This window comes from Podarcis raffonei, chromosome 8 (genome assembly GCF_027172205.1).
Source record: "Podarcis raffonei isolate rPodRaf1 chromosome 8, rPodRaf1.pri, whole genome shotgun sequence".
NCBI classification, from domain to species: Eukaryota; Metazoa; Chordata; class Lepidosauria; order Squamata; family Lacertidae; genus Podarcis; species Podarcis raffonei.
Genome location: NC_070609.1, coordinates 24,336,928 through 24,361,602, shown reverse-complemented (window position 1 = coordinate 24,361,602; position 24,675 = coordinate 24,336,928). Strand labels below are relative to the sequence as shown.

Here is a 24,675-nt window from a genome sequence, read left to right as displayed (position 1 = left end):
AAACAACGCACATTCCAAGAGCTCCTGGAGGCTCAAAACTTTCTCCGGAGCGCCACGGGAGTGCGCGCGCGTGTGCGCGCCCAGGATCCCTCCTGCAATCTCCGCACTCAGGACCTGGGATCTAACGATCCTCTTGAGCTACACGGCGTTGGATGCCTTCCTCCTTGCTCTTCTCTGCCAACGATCACGAACAGCCCGGTCCTGTGCAGGCCCGCGGGAGCAAACCCTGGCGTTCCCCTTTTTCCTAGCAGGAAAGCGCTTGTGCCTTGTGAGATAGATTTGGGCGGGTAAAGGACAGAAAGCATAGCTGATCATGGTGGGTGGGGATTTCTTAAGCCCCATCCCACCTCGGCTGCACCCACCCCACGAAAATACAGGGACACGCGTGAGTCTCCCTCTTCCCGTACCTGACACTACGATTGCCTCAGATCTGCCTAGCAGAGCCTCTTCCCGAGAGGGCATCCGTACAGGACCAGGCATGGCGTCGCAGTTCAACAACGGGGCGCCCCACCGCTACCCACATGCAAGTAAGTAGCCAGCCTCCACTTTTCAATGTCTCAGGCACGGGACAAGAGGTGGGCGTGGCCAAGGGGCGGGAAGCGTGACGTAAACTGGTGGGTGGGGCTGATGAAGCTTCAAGCGGCGCAAGGGGCGGGGTGGGCTGTTGGGAGATCCACCCGCCTCCATCCCATAATCGGTGCTTTAGTCGTCAGGAGCCCACTCGCTACCTACTTTTCTGCCTTTCGTTGACTCACCGTTTGAAATTTTTACACACACACTCCATATGTTTACTAATTCGGGTCACGTCTGCACTGTACATTTAATGCAGTGTCATACCACTTTAAAAGTCAGGGCTCCCCCGCTACCCAAGGAATCCTGGGAAGTGTAGTTTGCTAAGGCTGCTCCCCCCCCCCCCGAGATTCCATTCTCCGAATTGGTTTAACTGGCAGCTGTAGGGGAACACGGGCTCTCCTCACAGCACTCAACACCATTAACAAACCGGATTCTGTGGAGGAAGCCACATATATTTAAAGTGGTGTGGCACTGCTTTAAATGTATGTATAGTGCTAAGATGGGGTCTTATATTTAAAAAAGCTTCTAAGATGCTTAATATTTAAAAATCTGTAAGCAGTGGCCAAAAGAAGCACAACATAACAATAAAGGCTGCAAGGTTTAGTTGGTTCATTGATCAATTAAAATCATGGGACAGCAGATAATTCTTTTTTAAGGTTAGCTATTTCAAGTGCCCAGGTCCCAAACATGATGATGATGATTTTGTTTATTAGCTAATACAAAAATAGTCTATAGGCAGTTTACAAACAGAATAACATTACAGAAAATTGCAATAATCAATACACTAACTAACAACAGTATCAGAATCACAGCAGTAGCACCAGTAAAATGATCAGCGGTATCTGAGCCATGATAAACTCTCACAATCCACCAGATGCCTTGGAAAAGAGAAAGGTCTTAACCTGGAGCTGAAAAGATGTTAGGCAGGCCTCAGTGGAGAGAACATTCCATTGCTGGAGTTGGGTGGCAGATGGAGGTAGACTTTCTCTTGCATTGTCTCTCCCTGATCACCTTTTTTAAATGGAAAGGGGAAATGGTTGCCCCTCCCTTGTGGCTTTGGGTTTGTGAGATTATAACGAACACCTCAGATAGTTCCCAGTGATGCACTGGAAGCCAGTGAAGCTCCTTTGACACAGGCCAAATAGAACTGGACCAGCAAGTCTCTTGCTGCACATACCCCATATCAGGAGTGCCAACTTGGCCCCACAACTGTGTGTGCCCAGGGTGGATGGCCCTGGCACCAAAATTTGTGGGTGCCTGGTCACTTCATGGGGACTCTTGTGGGTGCTCGGGCACCCAGGGAGTTGGCACCTATGCCCTATGCAGTTAAAGCACATGACTTGGACCCAAAGAATCTTGGACCCTGTTGTTTTGTGAAGAGTGCTGGGAATTGTAACTCCGCGTTGGGTGAACTGCAGTTCCCAGGATTGCATGAAGTCATGTGCTTGGAATATATGGTGTGTGTGTAGCCCCAGATAATAGGGCCGAACCAAACGATATTTCTGAACAGTCTTCAAGGGCAGCCCCATGCATAAGGCAGCATCTGATGTTGGAAAGGATTAAATAAATACAGAGATGCAGTGTTGTGCTTAAGCCACCATCGGCTTTTCTCATTTCCATCTCTTGTTTCGGATCTAAGAGGTATTGTTGCTCGATGGAGGGAAAAAGCTTTGGAAACATGATTTATAAACCTGCTGTCTTTTGCTTTTCTTCCAGTATCTCCTTTATTATCCTCCCCCACGCCCCCCCCTCCCTGAGTGTGGCAGCCAGGGCTCAATTGTCACCTGAGTGAGTGAATGAATGCACACGTCCTATAATTTCCTACTTGATGTCAAAAGGCATTTAATAAGGAATCTTTGTGAGTGCCTAATAACACTCTTGCCAGCGGAGGGAGAAAGGGGGAGACACCCCCTACTTCACAGCTCTCTTGCTTTCTTCTCCCTCACTTCCATTTGCTCTGCTAATTGTGCTCGTAACTCCTTTGTTTTGATTTAAGTCTCCTTTTTTGTGCGGAAAGGAGATGAGAAAGAGTGAAATCTGGAGGAGGGAGAAGCCTGAGCTGTAATGAAGAGCCAAAAAGCCACAACCATTGAACAGAGCCAGGCTGAGCAAAAAGCCATCCAGAGGAGGATGCAATTCCTTATTGTAATTTCCACCCAGGCTGCAGGGAAAGAGCTCAGGGCAGTAGCTGAGGCTGATCCTTGAGGGTGAAATCACCAGCTTCAGTCTGTCCCACCTGCCTGCCTGCCTGCCTGCCTTCTTATTTACAATCAGCAGCTTCCTTCTTCTTAGGCGCCCATCTGCACTATACATTTAAAGCAGTATTAAACTACCGTATTTTTCGCTCTATAAGACGCACCAGACCACAAGACGCACCTAGTTTTTGAAAGAGGAAAACAAGAAAAAAAATATTCTGAATCTCAGAAGCCAGAACAGCAAGAGGGATCGCTGCACAGTGAAAGCAGCAATCCCTCTTGCTATTCTGGCTTCTGGGATAGCTGCGCAGCCTGCATTCGCTTCATAAGACGCACACACACTTCCCCTTACTTTTTAGGAGGGAAAAAGTGAGTCTTATAGAGCAAAAAATACTGTATTTTAAACAGCCATGGCTTCTTGCCCCAAAGGATCCCAGGAAGTGTGGCTTGTTAAAGGTGCAGAGCTGCGCAGCCTGCATTCGCTTCATAAGACGCACACACATTTCCCCTTACTTTTTAGGAGGGAAAAAGTGAGTCTTATAGAGCAAAAAATACTGTATTTTAAACAGCCATGGCTTCTTGCCCCAAAGGATCCCAGGAAGTGTGGCTTGTTAAAGGTGCAGAGACATGTTAGGAGACCCTTTCCCCCATCACAGAGCTGCACAATTCCCAGAATTCCCATGGGAAGTGGGAATGCCTGTTAAACCACTCTGGGAATTGTAGCTCTGACTTCAGCCCTTTGTTTTCCTCCTTGCTTCCTTCGTTTCCTTTTGGACCATGGCATCATACCCCAACCCCCCATTTCTGCTATGAAAACAGGAATATGAGTCCTTTTCAATAATAATAAAAATAATAATACCCCGCCCATCTGACTGGGTCGCCCCAGCCACCCTGGGTGGCTTCCATCATATATAGAAACATAATAAAACATTGAACATAAAAACTTCCCTATACAGGGCTCTCTTCAGGTGTCTTCTAAAGGATGTATAGTTACTTATCTCCTTGGCTTGGAGATTGCATAACTCCATACCCTCCAACATTTCTCCGGTGAAAATAGGGACATCTTAAGGGAAAATGGGTTCAAATCAGAAACCGTAATGGCTTCTGTAAATTTGGGACTGTCTCTGGAGAATAGAGACACTTGGAGGGTCTGTGACATCCACCCCTTCATGGAAACAGTGAATATCCACACAGGGTTCCAGATTTGAGCTTTACTCTGCAGTCTGCACAAGGCTCTCATTCAAGATCAGATGTGCTCAGGGCTTGGAGCTCCAGCTCCTGCTGGCCCATTGCCCATCCATCTGCACGGCAGATTAGGTGCAGAGAAGGCCCTCAAACCACTTAATGAAATCCTCCCTGATGCTAAGTAGAATTCAGACTTGCCAATGTTTGTATGGAGGACTGCCTAAGAACTGCATGCCCATCCTCCTGGACTGGCTTTTGGGAAGAAAAGCATGCTGTGGAAAGCAATATAAGTGACAGTAAGGATGGGAGGCTAATGTGAGCTTCATCACCAGCACAATCCAAATTCCCACCAGCTGGGAATTGTGCCCGTGGACTGTCTTGCCAGAGTGGTGCATGCTCTAGTTATCTCCCGCTTGGACTACTGCAATGCGCTCTTCATGTGACTACCATTGAAGGTGACTTGGAAACTGCAGCTAATCCAGAATGCGGCAGCTAGATTGGTGACTGGGAGTGGTGGCTGAGACCATATAACACCGGTCCTGAAAGACCTGCATTGGCTCCCAGTATGTTTCTGAGCACAATTCAAAGTGTTGGTGTTGACCTTTAAAGCCCTAAACGGCCTCGGCCCAGTATACCTGAAGGATCGTCTCCACCCCCATTGTTCAGCCTGGATACTGAGGTCCAGCGCCGAGGGCCTTCTGGCGGTTCCCTCATTGTGAGAAGTGAGGTTCCAGGGAACCAGGCAGAGGGCCTTCTCGGTAGTGGCACCCGCCCTTTGGAATGCCCTCCCACCAGATGTCAAGGAAATAAACAACTACCTGACTTTTAGAAGACATCTGAAGGCAGCCCAGTTTAGGGAAGTTTTTAATGTTTGATGTTTTATTGTGCTTTTAATGCTGTTGGGAGCCGCCCAGAGTTTCTGGGGAAACCCAGCCAGATGGGCAGGGTAGAAATAATAATTTGTTGTTTTGTGAAGAGCAGACTACGGTTCCCAAGCAGGGTGTGTGCCTTAAACATATAGTAGGTATGCAGTCATTTGTCCCGTGCTAAGTTTAAAAACTAGGCTTGCTCTTTTGTATTGCTTTATACAATATTGTTTAGTCTACCAGCCTTTCTCAACCTGTGGGTCCCCAGATGTTGTTGAACTACAATTCCCATCACCCCTAGCTAGCAAGGCCAGAGCTCAGGGATGATGGGAGTTGTAGTCCAACAACACCTGGGGACCCACAGGTTGAGAACCACTGGCTGTTGAATTACCGTATTTTTTGCTCTATAAGACTCACTTTTTCCCTCCTAAAAAGTAAGGGGGAATGTGTGTGCGTCTTATGGAGCGAATGCAGGCGGTGCAGCTATCCCAGAAGCCAGAACAGCAAGAGGGATTGCTGCTTTCTCTGTGCAGCGATCCCTTTTGCTGTTCTGGCTTCTGAGATTCAGAATATTTTTTTTCTTGTTTTCCTCCTCCGAAAACTAGGTGCGTCTTGTGGTCTGGTGCGTCTTATAGAGCGAAAAATACGGTAATTTACCTGCATTGTTTTTCAAGATGTTGCATGGATTGGTTTTTGTGTGTGCACATTTATTTATATTATGATTTGTAATTGTTTCTCATGTTTTTTAGTTGTTGCTGTTTATTTGAGTTGTTGTGGGCCACTTTGGGCACAATCTCATGGGGAAACAACATACAAATAAACAGGCGAGATGAGATGAAAAAAGAAAATTATGGGGGAAGGCAATCCCAATTGTGTGTCATCCAGTGGCAAAAGGAGCCTCCTACCTGTATAAATGAAACCAATTCATTCATTCGTTTCATCTTTATGCCGCCCATCCACCTAAGTGCTCTGGGCGGTTTCTGTAAGGAATAAAATACAGTTCTCAATAAAAACCTCTAAAATCAAGATAAATTATGAAACCAACAAAAGCCTGGCAAAGCAGAGCACAACTAAAATAAGCATAAAGCACAGCAACTGTAACAAATAAAAGCAGCATAAATCCCAGCAAGGGGGAACTTGGTGCAGAAACTGAAGAGCTGGGTGGGATTGTGCTGAAAAGAACCTGGGAGAACCAGAAGGTCCTCAAGCTGGCAGCTTAAAGATCATAGTGTAAGCCAGAGGTGGGGAACCTGGCAAACCTCCAGATATTCTTGGACTCTAGCTCCCATCTGCCCCAGCCAGCATAGCCAATGGTCAGGGATGATGGGAGTTGCAGTCCAGGAACGGCTGCAGGGCCACAGGTTTCCCGTTGCCAGGTGAGCGTCTCTGGGGAGCAGTGGTGGAGGAAGAGGAGTGGGGGGGAGCGCATCGCCCCCGACAGCATGATCCTGGTGGAGTGCCATCGTGGCTGCCCCCTGCCAGTGCTGGGCGCCACACACCCGTAGGCTGTGTGCCACGCCCCTGTGGTCGACGTGCCACGTCCCCAGGACATCCACCACGCCCCTGTGGGCGGTGCGCCACACCCCCAGGACGTGTGCCAGCCCCACCCCTGCCTGCTCTCTGCCCTCCCCCCCCGGTGCCTGAGCCTGAAGCTCCGCCACTGCTGGGGAGGGCATTCCATAAGCAGGGTGCCATCACTGAAAAGGCCCATTCCTAGTAGCCGCTCACCTCTCACTTCATTCACAGAGGGGCCTGGGGGAAGATAAAATTGGCCTCTGTTTGCTTGTTTTACATGCTAAATTCTGGTTCTGTGGCTCATAGGGGAGGGGGCAGCATGGTACCAAGAGGACTGGAGCCCACTGAAAAACCAATCACCCGGGACACCGCTGAAATCCAGAGGTGAACCAAGCTCTGGCTGACCTGCTCAGGTGCATGGCTGTGTTTTTGCACCATACCCACCAGATTACACTTACGACTGGAAGAATGAGGTGGGGGGCCCCTGAGAAGCTAGTGATGCTGTACCAATGACCAGTGGAGTGGGGGGTGTGTGAAGCATACAAATGTGTCCCTATGTAAAAACAGAAATAATTCTATAGAAACCTAGCACAGCAGGGGGAGGACAGAACTAGAACCCTTCTCCTTCATGGACTCATTTTCTACTTGCAGTAAATTTTTACATGAAGGAGTGTTCAAAAACGGCACCTCCTCCATTTCCATTGGCCCAGCCCACTATGCCACCTCAGTCCCACATTCTGCTGCCTTTTGTACCTAGGAACATAGGGATATGCCTTACAATGAGTCAGACCATCAGTAATGTCTACACTGGCTGTCAATGGCTTTCCAGGAGTTCAGGCAGAGGATATTCCCAGCCCTACATGGAGATGCCAGGGATCTTCTGAAGTACAAATACCTGCTGGAAGTGTAAAGAGAAAGAAGGTACCTTTAACCATATGTGGTGGTCATGTAAGGAAATAAAAGCATTCTGGGAGATGATATATAATGAATTTTTTAAAATGTTTAAAATAACCTGTATTTTAAAAAACCAGAAGCTTTTTTATTAGGAATTGTAGGTACCGATATCCCAGAGCAGCAGAAAAGACTTTTTATGTATGCAACTACAGCTGCACTGATGCTACTAGCCCAGAGAAGGAAAGAATGGGGAAAAATATATTTTTTTTAGGAGACCACTGTAAGCTGATGAAAACATTAGCAGGATTTTAATAACACTTGTAATGTAGCAAATATCATGAATATGGAGAGATATAAAACATGGATTATGAAATAATATGCAGTTCAAAAGGTTGACAAAAGGACCTACGGAGGGTGGGAAGTCTGGAGATTCAGAGAAATCTCTAAGTATGGATATGTATTTTGTATTGTTGTAATTCTACAGTTGTAAAATCAAATAAAAACTATTTCAAAAAAGGAAAAAGAACCAGGGACGTTCTGCATGCAAAGCAGATGCTCTACCACAGGCATAGGCAAACTCGGCCCTCCAGATGTTTTGGGACTACAGCTCCCATCATCCCTAGCTAACAGGACCAGTGGTCAGGGATGATGGGAATTATAGTCTCAAAACATCTGGGGGGCCGAGTTTGCCTATGCCTGCTCTACCACATGAGCTGAAGCCCTTCCCCAATGTTGATTGACCCAGCCTAGCATTGATCCATATCCTTTAGTGTGTTTTCCAGGCTTAACATCAGCATAACCCGAATTCAAGATCTTAGAAGATGAAAAGGACAGGTGATCAGCTGTTTTCTCCTCTTTCCTTATCCAAGTGACAGTGGCCAGTGGACTAGGTAAAGGTGAAGGGGCCGCTGACCATTAGGTCCAGTCGCAGACGACTCTGGGGTTGTGGCACTCATCTTGCTTTATTGGCCGAGGGAGCCAGCGTACAGCTTCCGGGTCATGTAGCCAGCATGACTAAGCCGCTTCTGGCGAACCAGAGCAGCGCACGAAAATGCCGTTTACCTTCCTGCCGGAGTGGTACCTATTTATCTACTTGCACTTTTGACGTGTTTTTGAACTGCTAGGTGGGCAGAAGCAGGGACCGAGCAACGGGAGCTCACCCCGTCGCGGGGATTCGAACCGCTGACCTTCTGATAGGCAAGCCCTAGGCTCTGTGGTTTAACCCACAGTGCCACCCGCATCCCTGGCCAGTGGACTACATCAGAAGAAAAAGCATGGGGGGGAGGGAGAGAGATGATGGACCCAGCGCCCCGTGAACGAAAACACCTACAACTGAAATAAAACAAAGATGGAGACCGCGTGAAGTGAAACCCTCCTCCGTGGCCCGCACAATGGCAGCTGAACCAGATAGCTCCGAGTTCATTAGATTCTCCAATAATGTTGAAATGACATGAAACGCATAAAGGAAACACCATGGGGGAGGGATGTGGTGCTTTGTGGCAGGAGCGGCTGTGTCATTAAAAGGATCCATCGGTGGGGGAAATTGCATTGTGGATTAAATTGCAGGGTAAAACTGCGTGTTTGGGAGGGGAAGAGAATCTTAAATTCAAGTGATTACTGCAGCTGAGAATGAATTAAAATCCCAGTGCAAGCAATTTAGGTCACAATCAACGTGCTCAGAAAGTAATATAGATGGGGGAAATGGGGTGGGGGGCAGGGAGAGAACACCAAGCTCCAAATAGGGACATTTGTCGCTCAGTGGGGTGGGAAATAGGTATAGCATGTTGATTTAGGATCTTAATCAAAATGGCTGCTTCCGCCTTTGATTTTTGCTTTTCTCCTGATCTGCTGTTCTCTTCAGAACTGAACGTGCTGCTGATTTTACAGAATCATCTGCATCAGGGACGTGGCCCCTCAGGACTCTCCGCCTGGCCCTCAGGACTCTCTCCCCAAGCCGCACCGCTTCCCTTACCAGGTCACATCCCTTACCAGCTCTGCTTTTGCCCTTCCTTGAGGGAAATGCTACACTGCCCTGAGCCCCGTGGAGGAAAGGCAGGGTATAAATGTTGTTGTTCTTGTTTAGTCGTTTAGTCGTGTCCGACTCTTCGTGACCCCATGGACCAGAGCACGCCAGGCACTCCTGTCTTCCACTGCCTCCCACAGTTTGGTCAGACTCATGCTGGTAGCTTCGAGAACACTGTCCAACCATCTCGTCCTCTGTCGTCCCCTTCTCCTTGTGCCCTCCATCTTTCCCAGCATCAGGGTCTTTTCCAGGGAGTCTTCTCTAGTAATAATAGCAAAAAGAATCCAGGGAACTGTCGTTTCCCTCTTACCAAGCTGCAATTCCCAACACCCTTAACAAACTACAGTACCCAGGATTCTTTGAGAGAAGCTGTGTAAAGTGGTACCTCGGGTTACATATGCTTCAGGTTACAGTCGCTTCAGGTTACAGACTCCGCTAACCCAGAAATAGTACCTCAGGTTAAGAACTTTGCTTCAGGATGAGAACAGAAATCGTGCAGCGGCAGTGCAGCAGCAGCGGGCGGCCCCATTAGCTAAAGTGGTGCTTCAGGTTAAGAACAGTTTCAGGTTAAGAACAGACCTCCAGAATGAATTAAGTTCTTAACCCGAGGTACCACTATACTTTAAATGTATGGTGTGGGTGTGAACCACATCTCCAGTGATCTCTCCTCTGAAGGAATTCAAATACAGTGGTACCTCGGTTTTCGAGCATCTCAGAAGCTGAACATTTTGGTTTTCAAACACCGAAAACCCAGAAGTAAATGCTTCCGTTTTTGAACGCGCCTTGGAACTCAAACGGATTCCACTGCACCCCCCCCCCCAATTTTCTCCCTTGACTTTGCAAACCACCCTTTGTACCTTGGTTGTCAAACATTTCAGAAGTCGAACGGTCTTCCGGAATGGATTACGTTCGACAGCCAAGGTACCCCTGGAAGTGCTAGCCTTCCTGCTGCTGTTGGACTCCAGATCCCATCAGCCTCAGCTGGCATGGCTGATGTTCAAGCATGGTTCCTGAATGGGACAGCTGTATATTCCTGAACTGCAGGGGATTGGACTAGATCAGGGTTTCCCAAACTTGGCCCTCCAGCTGTTTTTGGACTACAACTCCCATCATCCCTACCTAGAAGGATCAGTGGTCAGGGATGATGGGAATTGTAGTCCAAAAACAGCTGGAGATGTGAGTTTCGGAAACCATAGATGATCCTCTATGGTGGCAGTCATAACATCTAGAGGGCCCCATGTTGGCTATCCCTGCCATTTGTTATAGAATTTTGTTTTGCTATTTTAAGTTCTTCATGAGGCCAGTCTAGGAGCCCTTTAGACTGAAGAAATGGGGTGCAGAAATGCCTGCAAACATGAAAAATCTTGGAGAGCTGCTGCCAGGCAGTGTTGACAATACAGTGGTACCTTGGGTTAAGAACTTAGTTCGTTCCAGAGGTCCGTTCTTAACCTGAAACTGTTCTTAACCTGAGGTACCACTTTAGCTAAAGGGGCCTCCCGCTGCTGCTGCACCCATGCCATGCAATTTCTGTTCTCATCCTGAAGCAAAGTTCTTAACCCAAGGTACTATTTCTGGGTTAGCAGTCTGTAACCTGAAGCGTATGTAACCTGAAGCATCTGTAACCCCAGGTACCACTGTACTGAGCCCTGCAGTCCAACTCAGTATAAAGCATCTTCCTGTGCTGCTCCCACCCCTTCGGATACGTGAGAGGGAGGCTGAATCATGCAGCCTGATAATGGTGGAAACAAAAGCATCATTCCTGCACATGTTTGCAGGCCCAACATCTCAGAGGGCTAAATGGGACCTTGGCCCGGGAGTCTCAGCTACTGAGGGCAAAGCTGGGGTGAATAGATTAGCCAGATATATGTTGGCTTGTTGCCGGAACCTGTTTCAAAGTAGCTGCCTTTGGTATTCAAAATAGGTTTGACACCCACCCATTATCCCACATGATTAAGCACACCTTTTCCTTTTGCCTTCCTCTGATGCCATTCCAGACCCTGACCTTTCAGTTTGGCTCTTCCGAAACTGTTCCTTATCATGTCCCATTGCCTTCTGTCCCTTTGGAGATGCGATGAGCAGAACCGGGCACTTGGGCTGCACACACCACCCGCTGTTGACTCTCCGCCTGGTGCATTGCCGTCACTGGTTTGGAGAGTAGTGTGCATGCGACGTCAGTCGCGGTCTAGATCTGTCCTCTTGTTTCTTAGGAAATCCTGCACCTGGGTGCATTTCCCCACATCACCCCAACCCACCTTCAATCCAAACTAAGAAAAACAACAACGACCTAGCTGCACTTGAAGCCAGCACTGTGTGCACAGCCGTGATTCAAAGTCTTAAGGCAGGTCTGTGGCCCTCCAGATATTATTGGACACCAACTCCCATCTGTCCCAACTTGCGTAGCCAATGGCCAGGGATCATGGGAGTTGTGATCTAACCACCTCCGAAGGGCCACTGCTCCCTTGTTCTAAGGCCTGGACCTTTTCTTTTCTTCTGCATCAACCAGCACAAAATGAACCTATTGTGTCATTGGAAGGCTTTTGATGCTGCCTGCTGCAATGTACCAATAATTCTGCTGCCGTTGGCAGAGTGTGTGTAAAAGACCCAACCCCCTTTGTCAATCAACAAGTAACCTGGACTCCCCCCAAAATACTGATGCTTGGAGAAAGAACGCCGCTCCTGCTGGGTATCAGTAACAGACCCTTGCTTGTACGCCGACCAAAATTTCAGCTGCATTGTAGACTTCCTTCTTCTCCCTCCTAGGACCTTAGGTGCAAAGTGACCTTCTTTCTTCTGTCCTCTTTGGCAGGAGCTGTCGGAAGATGCTTCCACTGCCTTGGTATAAAATGGTTAAATCTACACACGTACACACACACCAGGAAAGGGTGGGGTGGAGGCCAGTTAACAACGGTGGTGCCCTCATTCTGGTTGGAAAGGCGACATTGACACCCTGGGTGTCACCCATCAGCTCACTGCTAAGATCATTCCCTCACTTGGGTCTTATTTGTCTGCACGCCAGCCGTCTCCTCCCTCCCTCCTTCTCTCCTTCTCTCTCTCTTTCTCTCTCTCTCTCTTTTGCTCCCTCTTCACCAAGAAGAAACAGCTTGGAGTGTTCTGCAGTTCAAACATTAAGGTAATTATGATGCAGCGGGTGTTGGGGGGGGATGGAAGAAGGGGGGAAGAGGGAGAACAGGGAGGGGGGAGAATGGTGATACACTGTCCTGTAATGAATGCCCTATTGTTTCCACTACAAGCAAGGAATTTGGGAAGAGGGCTTGGAGAGGGTGGGTGGGAGATGTCTCTTGATTCCTGATGGGATATTGCGTGTGTGTGTGTGTGTGTGTGTGTGTGTGTGTGTGTGTGTGTCTGCTATAAGAGACAGGATAAGAGCTGGCATTGAGTGACTAATGTGGGCCATTTTTAAACATAGCCCGGTGATAGGTTTCTTTTTGTGCATGTATTTTAAGGAGCAGCTAGCTGCATACCTCCAGAGAGAGAGAGAGAGAGAGAGAGAGAGAGAGAGAGAGAGAGACCTATGGCTGCATCTCCAAATCTGCCAGCAGTGCCTCAGATGCAGATTTCCTCCAACTGTCACACTTTCCCTGGCCAAGCTTTTCTCTGAACTCCCCTTTCTGTCTGGATAGCTGCATCTCTCCAGGCAGGCAGATCCTTCCCTATAGTGCATGACAACACAGATGCCTCTTCTCCCCACACAGCCACTCCTCTGAATCCCATTGTCCTGCCCGTCTCCCCTCTCCTCCACACAGCTTCCCCTGCAGGTCCCATTGCTTCCTGAAGCACATAGAAACCCCCCCCCCCCTTCCCAGCTTCGCCCATTCCTTCCGCAGGCAAGTCACCCATTAGCATTAAGACGGCTCCTTCCTCCCACTGCCAGAACAGCCTTCCTCTCCCCTGTCATCTCATCCTTTGGCAAGACCCAGAAATGCCACGCCACCCTCTCCTGCGCATTGCACCTTCAATCCGAGGGAGGCTTTTTGTGTGCCTGCCTACCTGCCCCATCCCACCTGCAAGACATCCTCTGGCTCTTCCCCACCCATAGCCCCATCCCAAGCACCCCCATTGTTCTTCCAGAGAGCTCAGCTCAGAGCCAATATTATACAGTCTCCAAATCAGCTGTTATTTTGGGGGGTGGGGGCTGCAATGGCAATGCTGTGAATTGGATGATAATCCTTTGCCCAATGAGCACTTCTGTTTAAATACATTTGTTGGGGTGGGGTGGGGGACAAAAGAAACATGGCTCCCCCCCCCCTCCACACACACACACACACACACACGCACACATTCTTCCTCTCCCCTACAACCCCACTTTCTGATATAACCCTGGTTCAAAGATGACCTTCAAGGAGAAAGCTAGAGTAAATTCAGGGCGGTTTTAAAAGAAAAAGAAACCAGCTCATGCAGATGTAGCTGAGGCCATTGGAGTGTAAGCAAGTCCCACAGAGATGGGGGGGTTTTTTGCAGATGGGAGTCAGCTGCTTCCCAGACCCATTTTCTTTCTCTCATCTTTGTTAGGAGTCTGCAGGTCAACTTAAAGAGACAGCGATGCAGGAGAAACTGGCCAGAGGGGGTGGGTTGAGGGAGAGCAGAAATGCAATCTTAAAACACAGGCGTGAAGATGGAACGAGCACATCCCTCCCTGTTTTCATTCTTGCTGAGTTCAGTGACTGTGCAGCATAAAATGAACCTCCCCTCCCCCTCCCCATTAGGGATTCCAAAATCCATATTAAGGCACAATAACTTCGTTTGGCAGCTCTGTGGCAGAGCAGCTGCTTTGAGTGTAGAAGGCCCAAGGGTCAATCCATAGCCTCTCTAGGTAGGACTGGGAGAGACCCAAGTAGAGTGGTACCTCGGGTTAAGTACTTAATTCTTTCTGGAGGTCCGTTCTTAACCCGAAACTGTTCTTAACCTGAAGCACCACTCTAGCTAATGGGGCCTCCTGCTGCTGCCGCGCCGCCGGAGCACGATTTCTGTTCTCATCCTGAAGCAATGTTCTTAACCCGAGGTACTGTTTCTGGATTAGCGGAGTCTGTAACCTGAAGCGTATGTAACCCGAGGTACCACTGTATGAAACCTTGGAGCGAGCCACTGCCAGTCAGTGTAGACAAAATAATAATAATAATAATAATAATAATAATAATAATAATAATAATTCATTTATTTATATTGAGCTCTAGAGGGACCATTGGTCTGGCTCAGCAATATAAGGCAGCTTCCTAAAATATCATGAAATGCTTGACTAAAGAAAGGTATTGCCCCATTATGGATTGGGGATATTCCACACACACACACCCGTCATGGGCTAACACAGCTACCTTTACTTTTCTCCTGTTAGGAATAGTGTCCAGTGCTAGCAAAACCATTATGCAGGAAATGAAGAACTCCCTTCATATCACATTTGATGCTTGCTACATGCAGCCCATCACACTCTTCCCATCCCCGCCGCAGCATCTTTGTTTAAATTCCCGAGGTGTCTTCTCATTTATTTGCTTATTTTTAGAAGTCCACCAGGGCTAGTTCAGCTGTCAGAGAGCCAGGATTGACTACTGCTCCTTCTCGAGTGCACTGAGTTTTGTGTGTGGAATGGCATTTAGAGCAGGGGTGGGGATCTCAGGCCCCAGGGGCCACATGTGACCCTCTGGGCCTGCCTACCTGACCATTGCGACTCACCCCAAGTCACATTCCCTCCTCAGCCCCACACCGTTGCCCTAGGCCACACCCCTCACCAGCCCAGCTTTGTAACCTCCTTGGGTGTTTTTGTCTGGCTGGAATGTGTCCTTGAACTCCGAGAATGCCTCTTGCTTGCCTGGATAGAGAGGGGTGTATTGGTGTGTGCAGAAACTAGTCTACTGTACAAAGGTAAAAGATATATTATTTGCTCCGCCCACTTTTGCCTCTAGCCCCGCCCATCACTGGCATTCACATACACCCTCCCTGAAAGGTTGTCTGCAAGAGAAAGCAGCCCCTGGGCTGAAAAACATACCCCACTCCTGCCTTAGACCCTTGATCATCAGTTGCTGGACCAGAGAACAGACCTAGAGGGCCCCTCCAAATGCCCTTCTTATTGCGCATTCGTTTTACTTATTTTTATTTATTTCACAATGTTTATTTGCCTCTTGATTGCACTAAAACTTTGAAGTGGTTTACAAAAAGAAGAAAAACAATAAAAAGATCATTTGGAAAAATTGTTTAAAAGAAGCACTATTTTGGAAAAAAATGATTTAAATAAACAATAAGCTAAACCAGATGAAAATATGCAACCTTTTCTACATATGGCTTACCCAAACAAAGATGTTTTAAGCAGGTATCAAAAGAAGCACAGCAAGGGCCACGGCCTGATGTCAACAAGGAAGGAGTTGCGAAGTGGGGGTGCTGCCATAGGAAAAGGTTGATTTCTCGCAAGGGAGGAATGAGTGGTGTTGGATAACGGTTGAGATTATTGAAATACTGAATGAGTAGGGTCTGAGCAAGTGAAGGTTGGGAAATGAAGGTTGCGTTTGCAAGAGAGCCATTAGAGAATTGCAGGGCAGCATAAGCACAGGAGCTATGGCTATAACTATGACCTTTTTAAGGGAAAAGGAAGGAGAGAAAGAGAAGAAAGTTGTTATGCTTTGTGACTGAACTAATAGAAGCTAGCGGAAGGAAGTACTGCCATATATGGACACAACTACCCCTTTGCTTGCAAGAATATATGAATGGTTATGATTTTTTCTTTTTTTGGTGTGCCACCCCTCAACTACTTGCTGTCACCCATCTGATGATGGGTGTCTGGATTTCACTGGCTGAACCCACAGGGGTATTGAACCCCAATATATCCCCAACAGTATTAAATGATGCTTGTAATGGTGCCCGTTCCACAGATTGAAGTAGTCAAGTGGGCACATGAAGGCAAACCTGCAACTAAACTGGTCCCAAACTGTTATGGGGGTTTATATACTAATAGTAATGCATTTAGCTTGGCCTGGTAGCAGATCAACAGCCCCTGCAGGTCTCAGAGCAGAGGTCTCACATGCTAACCAGATCTCACTTCTGTCAGCAATCGTGCTGCAGGATTCTGCACTAACTGCAGCATCTGGCTTGCACGCAAGGGAAGCCCCACATAGGGTGTGTTGCAGTAATCCAACCTGGAAGGAACCAGGGCATGAACTGCTGTGGCCAAGCTCTCCTTGAACAGTGGTAGCTGTCAAACTGCAGCCAATGGCATCAAAAGCCGATGAGAGATCAAAAAGCAGGAACAATGTCGCACTCCCCATTGTCCCACGGTCTGTAAAGGTCCCCCAACATGGAGACCAAGGGCAACCTACCGTAGTTCCATAGCCAGGTCTAAATCCAGGTTGGAATGGATCTAAATCATGGGTAGGCAAACTAAGGCCTGGGGGCCAGATTTGGCCCAATCGCCTTCTAAATCCGGCCCACGGATGGTCTGGGAATCAGCGTTTTTTACATGAGTAGAATGTGTCTTTTTATTTAAAATGCATCTCCGGGTTATTTGTGGGGCCTGCCTAGTGTTTTTACATGAGTAGAATGTGTGATTTTATTTAAAATAAATCTCTGGGTTATTTGTGGGGCATAGGAATTCATTCCTTTTTTTCCTTCAAAATATAGTCTGGCCCCCCACAAGGTCTGAGGGACAGTGGACTGGCCCCCTGCTGAAAAAGTTTGCTGACCCCTGATCTAAATGATCAGCACTGTCACAACTCTCTCTACCACCCTCCCCTCAAAGGGGGCATTTGCTGATTAACCTTCTAGGGCCTTTGCCATAGAAGTGTTTGTGGGAGTGGGGTTATTGATTTGTTTTTGTTTTATCATGTATTCATTTTGTATTTTTATGTTGTGAATCGCCCTGTGATTTTCAGATGAAGGGCGGTATGCAAATTTAATAAAATGAAATAAATTTGCAATTAGTCAATGACTGTTCCAGCCCAGTGGGTCAAGAACTGGTTCCATTAGATGCATGAAGCATAATCCTAAACTGGAAGGCATGTGTACCAAAGGGTAGCCAATGAGTTCCCCTCCATATCTTTTAGACTCCAACTTCCATCATCCCTGACTGTTGACCCTGCGGGTTGGGGTTTATAGGAGCCGTGGTGCAACAACCTCTCAAGGGCACAACCCTAGATATATAAACATGGGGTTGGATTGAAATTAGTCAGTTAAGGTGACTCATTGGGTGGCATTCAATGCTGGCCCCACTGTGAGTCAACCCGTTGAAACTGATGGCCATGACTAACTTAGGTTTGTTGATTTCAGTCCCATAAAAGTTTGAAAACAGTTATTTTGAGAAACAGCAATTAGAGCTCCTGAAGCCAGATAAGTCACAGATCTTTTTCAAAGATTTTTCTTTTGGTGTGAATGAAGTTTGGAGAGACCCTCGGGGATGTTTTGGTTTTGTTTTTACTTGGTAAATTAGGCAACAAAACCACAATAACATTATGCTTCCTGTATGCCCCCAAACAATTGGCAGGCTAACTTTCTGAATAAAGCCCTTTCTAAACTTAAGAAATTTAAAACAGGGGAATTATTACTAGGAGGGGACTTTAACTGGAACTTGGAAGGAGTAGACATGAAATTACTCATTTGTCCTACAAAGAAATCTAAAAATAAAAGGGTGAATAAATTTTTGAAGGAAAAGGCACAATTTTATGCTTAGTACAGAACTATAGTCCGTGAGATATCTGGACTGAGACACCCCCACACCCCCACAGACCATAGGTTCACATCCCATTCTTCCATCCATGGAACAGAGTCTTGGATTGACCATGTGTTTCACTTGAAAGGCTTATTTTCAAACACCAGCTTCGTGCAGGTAGGGGCAATCAGCATTATTGACCATGCTCCAATCCTAGTAGAAATTATGGCTTTGAATTCTTTGCCCGCCCACCTCAAACACACCCAGCCAGTATTTTAATTCATCACTTCTCACCTCAGCAATAGATCCTGAGAAAATAAAAGGTACCCCTGATGGGTCCCTAACAGTGTTATGAAAACCTATGGAAGCTTCTTTTGCACAGAACCTGTATTAAAGAGTTATCTGAATAGGAAAGAAAGAGCCAGTGGGTAGAATCTGTGTTGAAATTAGCCCATAGATGGTAACTCACATCAGTGAGAACATCCCAAATGAGCCCTGAAACCTCTCTGGTGTCCTGGAGGGGTTGTGCCAAACCAGACACCTATTGCCATACGAAGCAGTTGAGTCCATGGACTGGCAGCTTCTGGAACTTAGCATCTGATGCAGTTCAGAAAATTATTACACAACCAATAGACCAGACCCTGCAGCTGAATTTATTAAACTTTTTTTAAAAAATCAAAACAAGGAAATAGAGAGTGACAACAACAAAAATTACTTGGGCACCTTTTAATGGAAACTTTGTGAACATGCATAATGTGGGAGCTTATGGCATTATTGCAAAAACAAACAATAATCAAATCTCTGCACCTCTCACCAAAAGCAACAACATTCTGTAAGAACAGAGGCATCTCAGGAACTTAAATGCTAGGCGCTCTCCATGGTACTGAAGTGGCTGGACTTTTAAAGCAGGCATAGGCAAACTCGGCCCTCCAGATGTTTTGGGACTACAACTCCCATCATCCCTAGCTAACAGGACCAGTGGTCAGGGATGATGGGAATGGTAGTCTCAAAGCATCTGGAGCGCTGAGTTTGCCTATGCCTGTTTTAAAGTTTTCAATACCTCGGGTCAGCAGAAGCAGAGTCCAGACTCCAGAGCACTCATACCAGTTCCTGCCTGTTTCTTTTGTTGAGGGAAAGGGGGGGGGGATGAAATTGGAAAGAAGCACTTCCCGTGCTTCTTTCATTTCTGTGCACAAATTGGGAACTTGCACATTTCCCCCACCTCCACTCTTTGCACCAAGGCCACCTTGTAATATGGGGACAACAATGGCAAGGAGCCCAACTTCCTTGCCCTCCTTAAGGCTTGAGCTGCTGGTGATTATGTCCTGGATCAGCAGAAAAGCCACCAAGGCCACAAACCCCTCCAAAGCCATGTTTTATTGTGGCTGTATCCCTCAACATGCTCTTGACTACATTAATAGTCGATTCATGGCGGATTTATTATACTTTATTAGTCTGTCTGTGAGGCTTCCCCAACGCTGCCGCATTACTGCTGTCCAGAGGGACTGGAGCGCAACACAAGCAAAGACAAAAAATAAACTAGGGCGTTTGTGGTGTAAAATGTTACAGGATTTCAGCAGGGCTATGGGAGTGAAGCTTTGTGACCGCCCAAACGTTTTTGCAGTATTGGAAGCAGGACTGTGTACAACTGCCTTGAGAGCATCATGAGCACAAATCACTGTGAGTGCACCAGGAAAAAAGGATGTCTGGAGGGCCCCCGTGTCTTTTCAACTGAGTGCTACTTTTACTGGTCCTTGGCCCTGATGGACCTTTCATCCTCACTTCCTATGGCTGCTCTCTGCTAGCATCCCTGGCAAGCTCTAAGAGAGCCTAGTCAAATTACGATTCTGCCATTGTGCTTTGCTTTCAATCATCCAAGTTTTCTGTGGGCTACGCAAATCCCAGCTGATGCCCTTCAGCCTCTCTGTGCTTCGTTACATAAACACACACACAAAAGTGTGTGCTTTAGACCAGAATACTGTAGCTTTAAAATAGAAAGCTGCCAATCATATAGGTGGATATCTAGAGAGACACCTGATGCCCCAAGAAAGATGGCCTTGATAAAACATCTATCCCCTTTCCTCCTTCTTTGTTGTTGTTGGTTTTTTTTTTAAAGTAATTTGTATTATGCTTTAGGAAAATCTAATACAAATGTGGGAGGCGGACAAAAAAAAAATCATAACAATTCTCATCCATAATGAACAAAACTGCGTTTTGGGGTATGTTGAACAACTACAATTTACCCTGAAATGTGGAGATATCAATGCTGTAATGTTTCATGTGTTGCTGGAGGATGATAAATTTCCTTCTGGTTGTTGACAAAGTAAAGAAACTGAAACCATGTTACATCAAAAGTCTCACATTTAGACAGGCCCTTTATTGCCCTGTGGTGTGTTGGATGTTCTAGTAGGGCTATGCCCATATCCTGTTCATCCACCCCTGCCTAGTGGCGTCATTCATGCCCTACCCATTTCTTGCTATTTCTGTCCTCTTTCCTAAGCCCTTAGCCAGCATCTCTATCCATGGGCCAGATCCCACCCACCAGCTTTCTACCTAGAGCCTGCACATGTCACTGTTTCACATGGAGATTCTCAAGAAAGCTGGATTCTGCCCTTGTTTTATCCCTCCTTGCCTAAGGAGCTCATTGCTTCTTCACTGTAGCCCTTCAGGTATTTGGCAAAGGCAGAAGTCCTCAGAGCAGAAGGAGAGGCCCTTCTCTGTCCTGCCAAGGGTGGAAACCCAACTGGGTGAGGCAAGAGAGAAGGGCCCTTTCAATGGCTACACCCAGATTATGGAACACTTTGCCCCATGAAGTACTGGTTTTTGTTTGTTTGTTTTGGCCAGTTATTGAAGACTTTATTCCGGAAGGCTTTTTGCTGTGTGTAGCAGGCAGTGTTGTATTTTGACCACTGACCCAAACTCTTTGATTGGTTGCCTTATTTGCTTATTTATTACATTTCTATTCTACCTTTCCGTCGAGGTGGCATGCAATGCTTCTCACCCTCTCCACAGTGTGGTGTAGTGGTTAAGAGCGGTAGACTCGTAATCTGGTGAACCAGGTTCGCATCTCCGCTCCTCCACATGCAGCTGCTGGGTGACCTTGGGCTAGTCACACTTCTCTGAAGTCTCTCAGCCCCACTCACCTCACAGAGTGTTTGTTGTGGGGGAGGAAGGGAAAAGAGAATGTCAGCCACTTTGAGACTCCCTAGAGTAGTGATAAAGCAGTATATCAAATCCAAACTCCTCCTCCTCCTCCTCCTCCTCCTCTTCTTCTTCTTCTTCTTCTTCTTCTTTTTCCTCCTCACAGCAACCCTGTGATGTATCACAGGCTGAGAGACAGTGGCTGGCCCAAGATCACCCAATGAGAGGTGATGTGAACCCTGGTCTGTCAAATCCTCGTTGGACAGTGTCTTACTACTCCGCCCCTTGGGCTCCCTTGTTCTTTGTTGCTGCCGTTACAAAACAGTTGTTTTGAAGTGTTGCAAGCTGCCTCAGACGGGCTTTGCACCAGAAGGTAGAGATAGAAGAATGGCAATAAATAAACAAAGGTGGTAGGCTGACAGGAGTGGGAGATTTGGGGGTGCTCTGACTGCCTTACAGTAGAATTCTGTGCATGCTTACGTGGAGATGAACCTTTGTGTGCGCTGTCATGAACTGGTTGGACACAGAGGAATGGTGGGAGGAACCAGCAGGAGAATCGCCAAGGGAAGACGGCTCAGAGCCCAGGGAGTGGTGGAGGGACAATGAGTGGTCAGAGGGAAAAGAGAGGAAAGACTGGGAAGAGGAGGTATCGGAAGCTGAAAGTGTAAGAGGGCTAGGAAAGTCCGTAGCAGAGAGAAGTCTAGAAGCAGAAGAAACTGAAGCAGGAGAGGAAGGAGACCAAGAGGCAGAGATGAGTCCGGCTGGTGAAGAGGCATGTTGTGTCTCCCTCTCCTGCTGTGACAAGCTCCCTTTCCTCCTGGTTTCCCAGAATCAGAAGAGGCATGAAAAAGGCAGAGGAGAGGTTGACCACATGCAGGCACTGTTTCCGATTGCTTGGATTACATCATAGAGAGGAGGGGACTTAAACGGCTGCGGGGAGGTGGGACCTTCAGTCTCAGCAGCTGCTTCATGGGGACAAGACCTACTGGAGAGGGGTTGCTGTGCTCATTAGGCATGACACTCTGCCAAGTCTGCGGAGATCGTGTTCTTGCTAATAAAGAGTGAAGTCCATCTTTGAACTGACCCGCATACTCCTGTGACGTGCTGCTTAGGGGCCCTTTCTAAGGCATCTAAATTGCATCAACCGTGTGATCCAGTTTAGCTTTTTCAGCCCAGGGGCCACATCCCAGCAGTGGGCGGGGTCAGAAGCAAAAATGGGCGGAGCAACGGCTGCTGTGAATGTTACCATTGTACAGTAGGCTAGTTTCTACATTTGCACACCCTTCTTTATTCTCCATCCATGACAACAGGAAGCATGATTAGAGTTCAGCCAGACAAAAACACTCAAGGAAGGTGCCAAGTTAGAGAGAGGCATGTCCTAGGAGGAGTGTGACCTGGAGAACCCTATTCCTACCCCCTCCCGACTGAGATTTCTCATCCTTGCTCAACCTATTTTAAAAGAGGGGGAAAGTGCAAATTATTTAATTGCGCTGACTCTGTAATAAAGGTGTTTAAGATTGTAGCCTTATAGTGCAATCCTATCCAGGTCTACCCAGAATTAAGTCCCACTGAGCTCCGTGAGTCTTTGCCCCTTGCAAGTGTGTGTATACAGATTGCTATTTTCATTCATATCTCTTTGTTTCTTTTGGAAGATTTGGCACTGCCCTGGGTTACCATTGGTGCTATTTTGCTGTTCTTAGTGTTTCAACATTTGTATTGCGATCATTTAAAGAACTTTGTGAACTGCCTTGGGGGTTTATGAATCAAAAGGCAGGGGTTAAAAATATTTTATTAAGAAATAAACGGGATTTTAAAAAGAAAATCAATTCTGCACCTTTTGGCTCTCCTGTGGATTCGCAATAAGTTCCCCACCCTGTTCACTAGTTTGGAAATATGGAAATACTTCTATTAAGTGGTAGTAAAGGGATAATTATATTAACCACCTGTGATGATGATCATGGCAGTGAATTCATTCAAGCAGGTGGTAACCCTAACATTTCAATTTCTTGGGAGTCTGAACTAGATGGGGGCCACTTTAGTCAAAAACAACGCACAAAACTGTATTATATTAAGGGAAAGTGCTTTGCAGAAATGTGAATATTAGGCAAAATTGCGTGCAATTGTGTGTATATTAAAATGCTAGTGAATTTTCAGGGGCACTTTTTAAAAGCAAAGATGCAAACTAATGTGGAAAATATCAAGCATGGAACTTTAAGATGGGAAAAATGAGAAACGGAGGGAAACCAAAATGGACAGATTCACCTATCCCTCTTCTTAGCCCTGACCTTGAGCACTACCCTGAAAGTTTCCACTCCCCTCCTTCTCCATCACAAATGCAAGGCAGACAACAAATCTCATGTTATCTGTCAAGTGGAATCATTTTACAAAGCTATCTTAGATCCCACTGAAGCCGGAGCTGGAGAATTTAGGTCAGCCACCCTCAAACTGTGAGCAGCAGCATTTAGAAGGTCCCGTGTGGCTGGCTCACCAGCCCATCATTAACACACCTTGAAATCACTCCACCTTTCGGAGCATTGCCTCCACTGGAGCAGAACAAGGAGGCTTGGGTTGTGTACATAACACACATTCAAAACTCGGTTGCTTTATCAGTCACGCACACACACACACACACACACACACACAAAATCCTGGGAACCATAGGAGCCAACTCCAGGAAGCTGTAGGTGCTTGGCCACCCACAATAATAATATCATTGTGGGAGCCGGGCACCCACAAAGTCCATGAGAAAGCCGGCAGGCAGCAGTGGAGTCTCTTTGCCTCCATGTCCGAGCCCCTCCCTGCAGAAAAGGGTGCCTCACTGGTTGTGGAGAGGAAGAGGGAGAGGAGATACTGTGGGCCGCTGCATCGCGCACATGCGACGTCACACACACATGCCAGCATATAGTGCGTGTGATGCCATGCACTGGTGGGCACCCACAATCCTGAGGGTGGGTTGCTGCCCCTGCTGGCAAATTTGTTAAGGGTGCCAGAAGGTGTAGGTTTTGGAAGGGGCCTCCTTACAACTCTTAGCACACTTAACAGACTACAGCGGTCTGAGAGTTTGTTCAGCGCACAGTGCAGGTCCAGCCTTGGGGTCGAAAAGCCTGAGTACCCTGAATAATAATGATAATAATAATAATAATAATAATAATAATAATAATAATAATAATAATATATTTATACCCCGCCCATCTGGCTGGGTTTCCCCAGCCACTCTGGGCGGCTTCCAAAAAAATATTAAAGTACAATATTCTGTTAAACATTAAAAGCTTCCCTAAACAGGGCTGCCTTCAGATGTCTTCTAAAAGTCTGGTAGTTGTTGTTCTCTTTGACATCTGGTGGGAGGGCGTTCCACAGGGAGGGCGCCACTACTGAGAAGGCCCTCTGCCTGGTTCCTGTAACTTGGCTTCTCACAGTGAGGGAACTGCCAGAAGGCCCTTGGCGCTGGACCTCACTGTCTGGGCTGAACAATGGGGGTGGAGACGCTCCTTCAGGTATATGGGACCGAGGCCGAATACTTGGGAGTGTGAACACAAGAAAAGTTGCCCTATGGAAAACAGGCTTTTTAGGCTAACCACTGAACAACGGATGCAGGGCCAGCCCTCTCGTTTGACAGCGTGTGGCAGGCAGTCAATGCTG

The 24,675-nt window shown here is 47.1% G+C and overlaps 1 protein-coding gene and 1 long non-coding RNA gene across 4 annotated transcripts in view; one reads left to right on the top strand and one right to left on the bottom strand.

Annotated features, from left to right (window-relative positions):
* The window catches only part of LOC128418651 (mitochondrial peptide methionine sulfoxide reductase-like), a 43,990-nt gene extending 43,414 nt beyond the window's left edge, over positions 1-576 (bottom strand). For 2 of the 3 annotated variants that reach the window (XM_053398598.1, XM_053398601.1), the window contains exon 1: positions 408-576. In XM_053398598.1, coding sequence (XP_053254573.1) covers positions 408-480 — 73 coding nt within the window. In that variant the 5' untranslated portion in view covers positions 481-576. The remainder of the gene's footprint in view (positions 1-407) is intronic. The other variant, XM_053398602.1, reaches the window with a different exon arrangement.
* On the top strand, positions 458-7,469 carry LOC128418657 (uncharacterized). Its single transcript, XR_008331734.1, has 3 exons — positions 458-531; positions 7,092-7,255; positions 7,381-7,469. It is a non-coding gene; the product is annotated as an uncharacterized LOC128418657 (long non-coding RNA).
* The last annotated feature ends 17,206 nt before the right edge of the window (positions 7,470-24,675 follow it).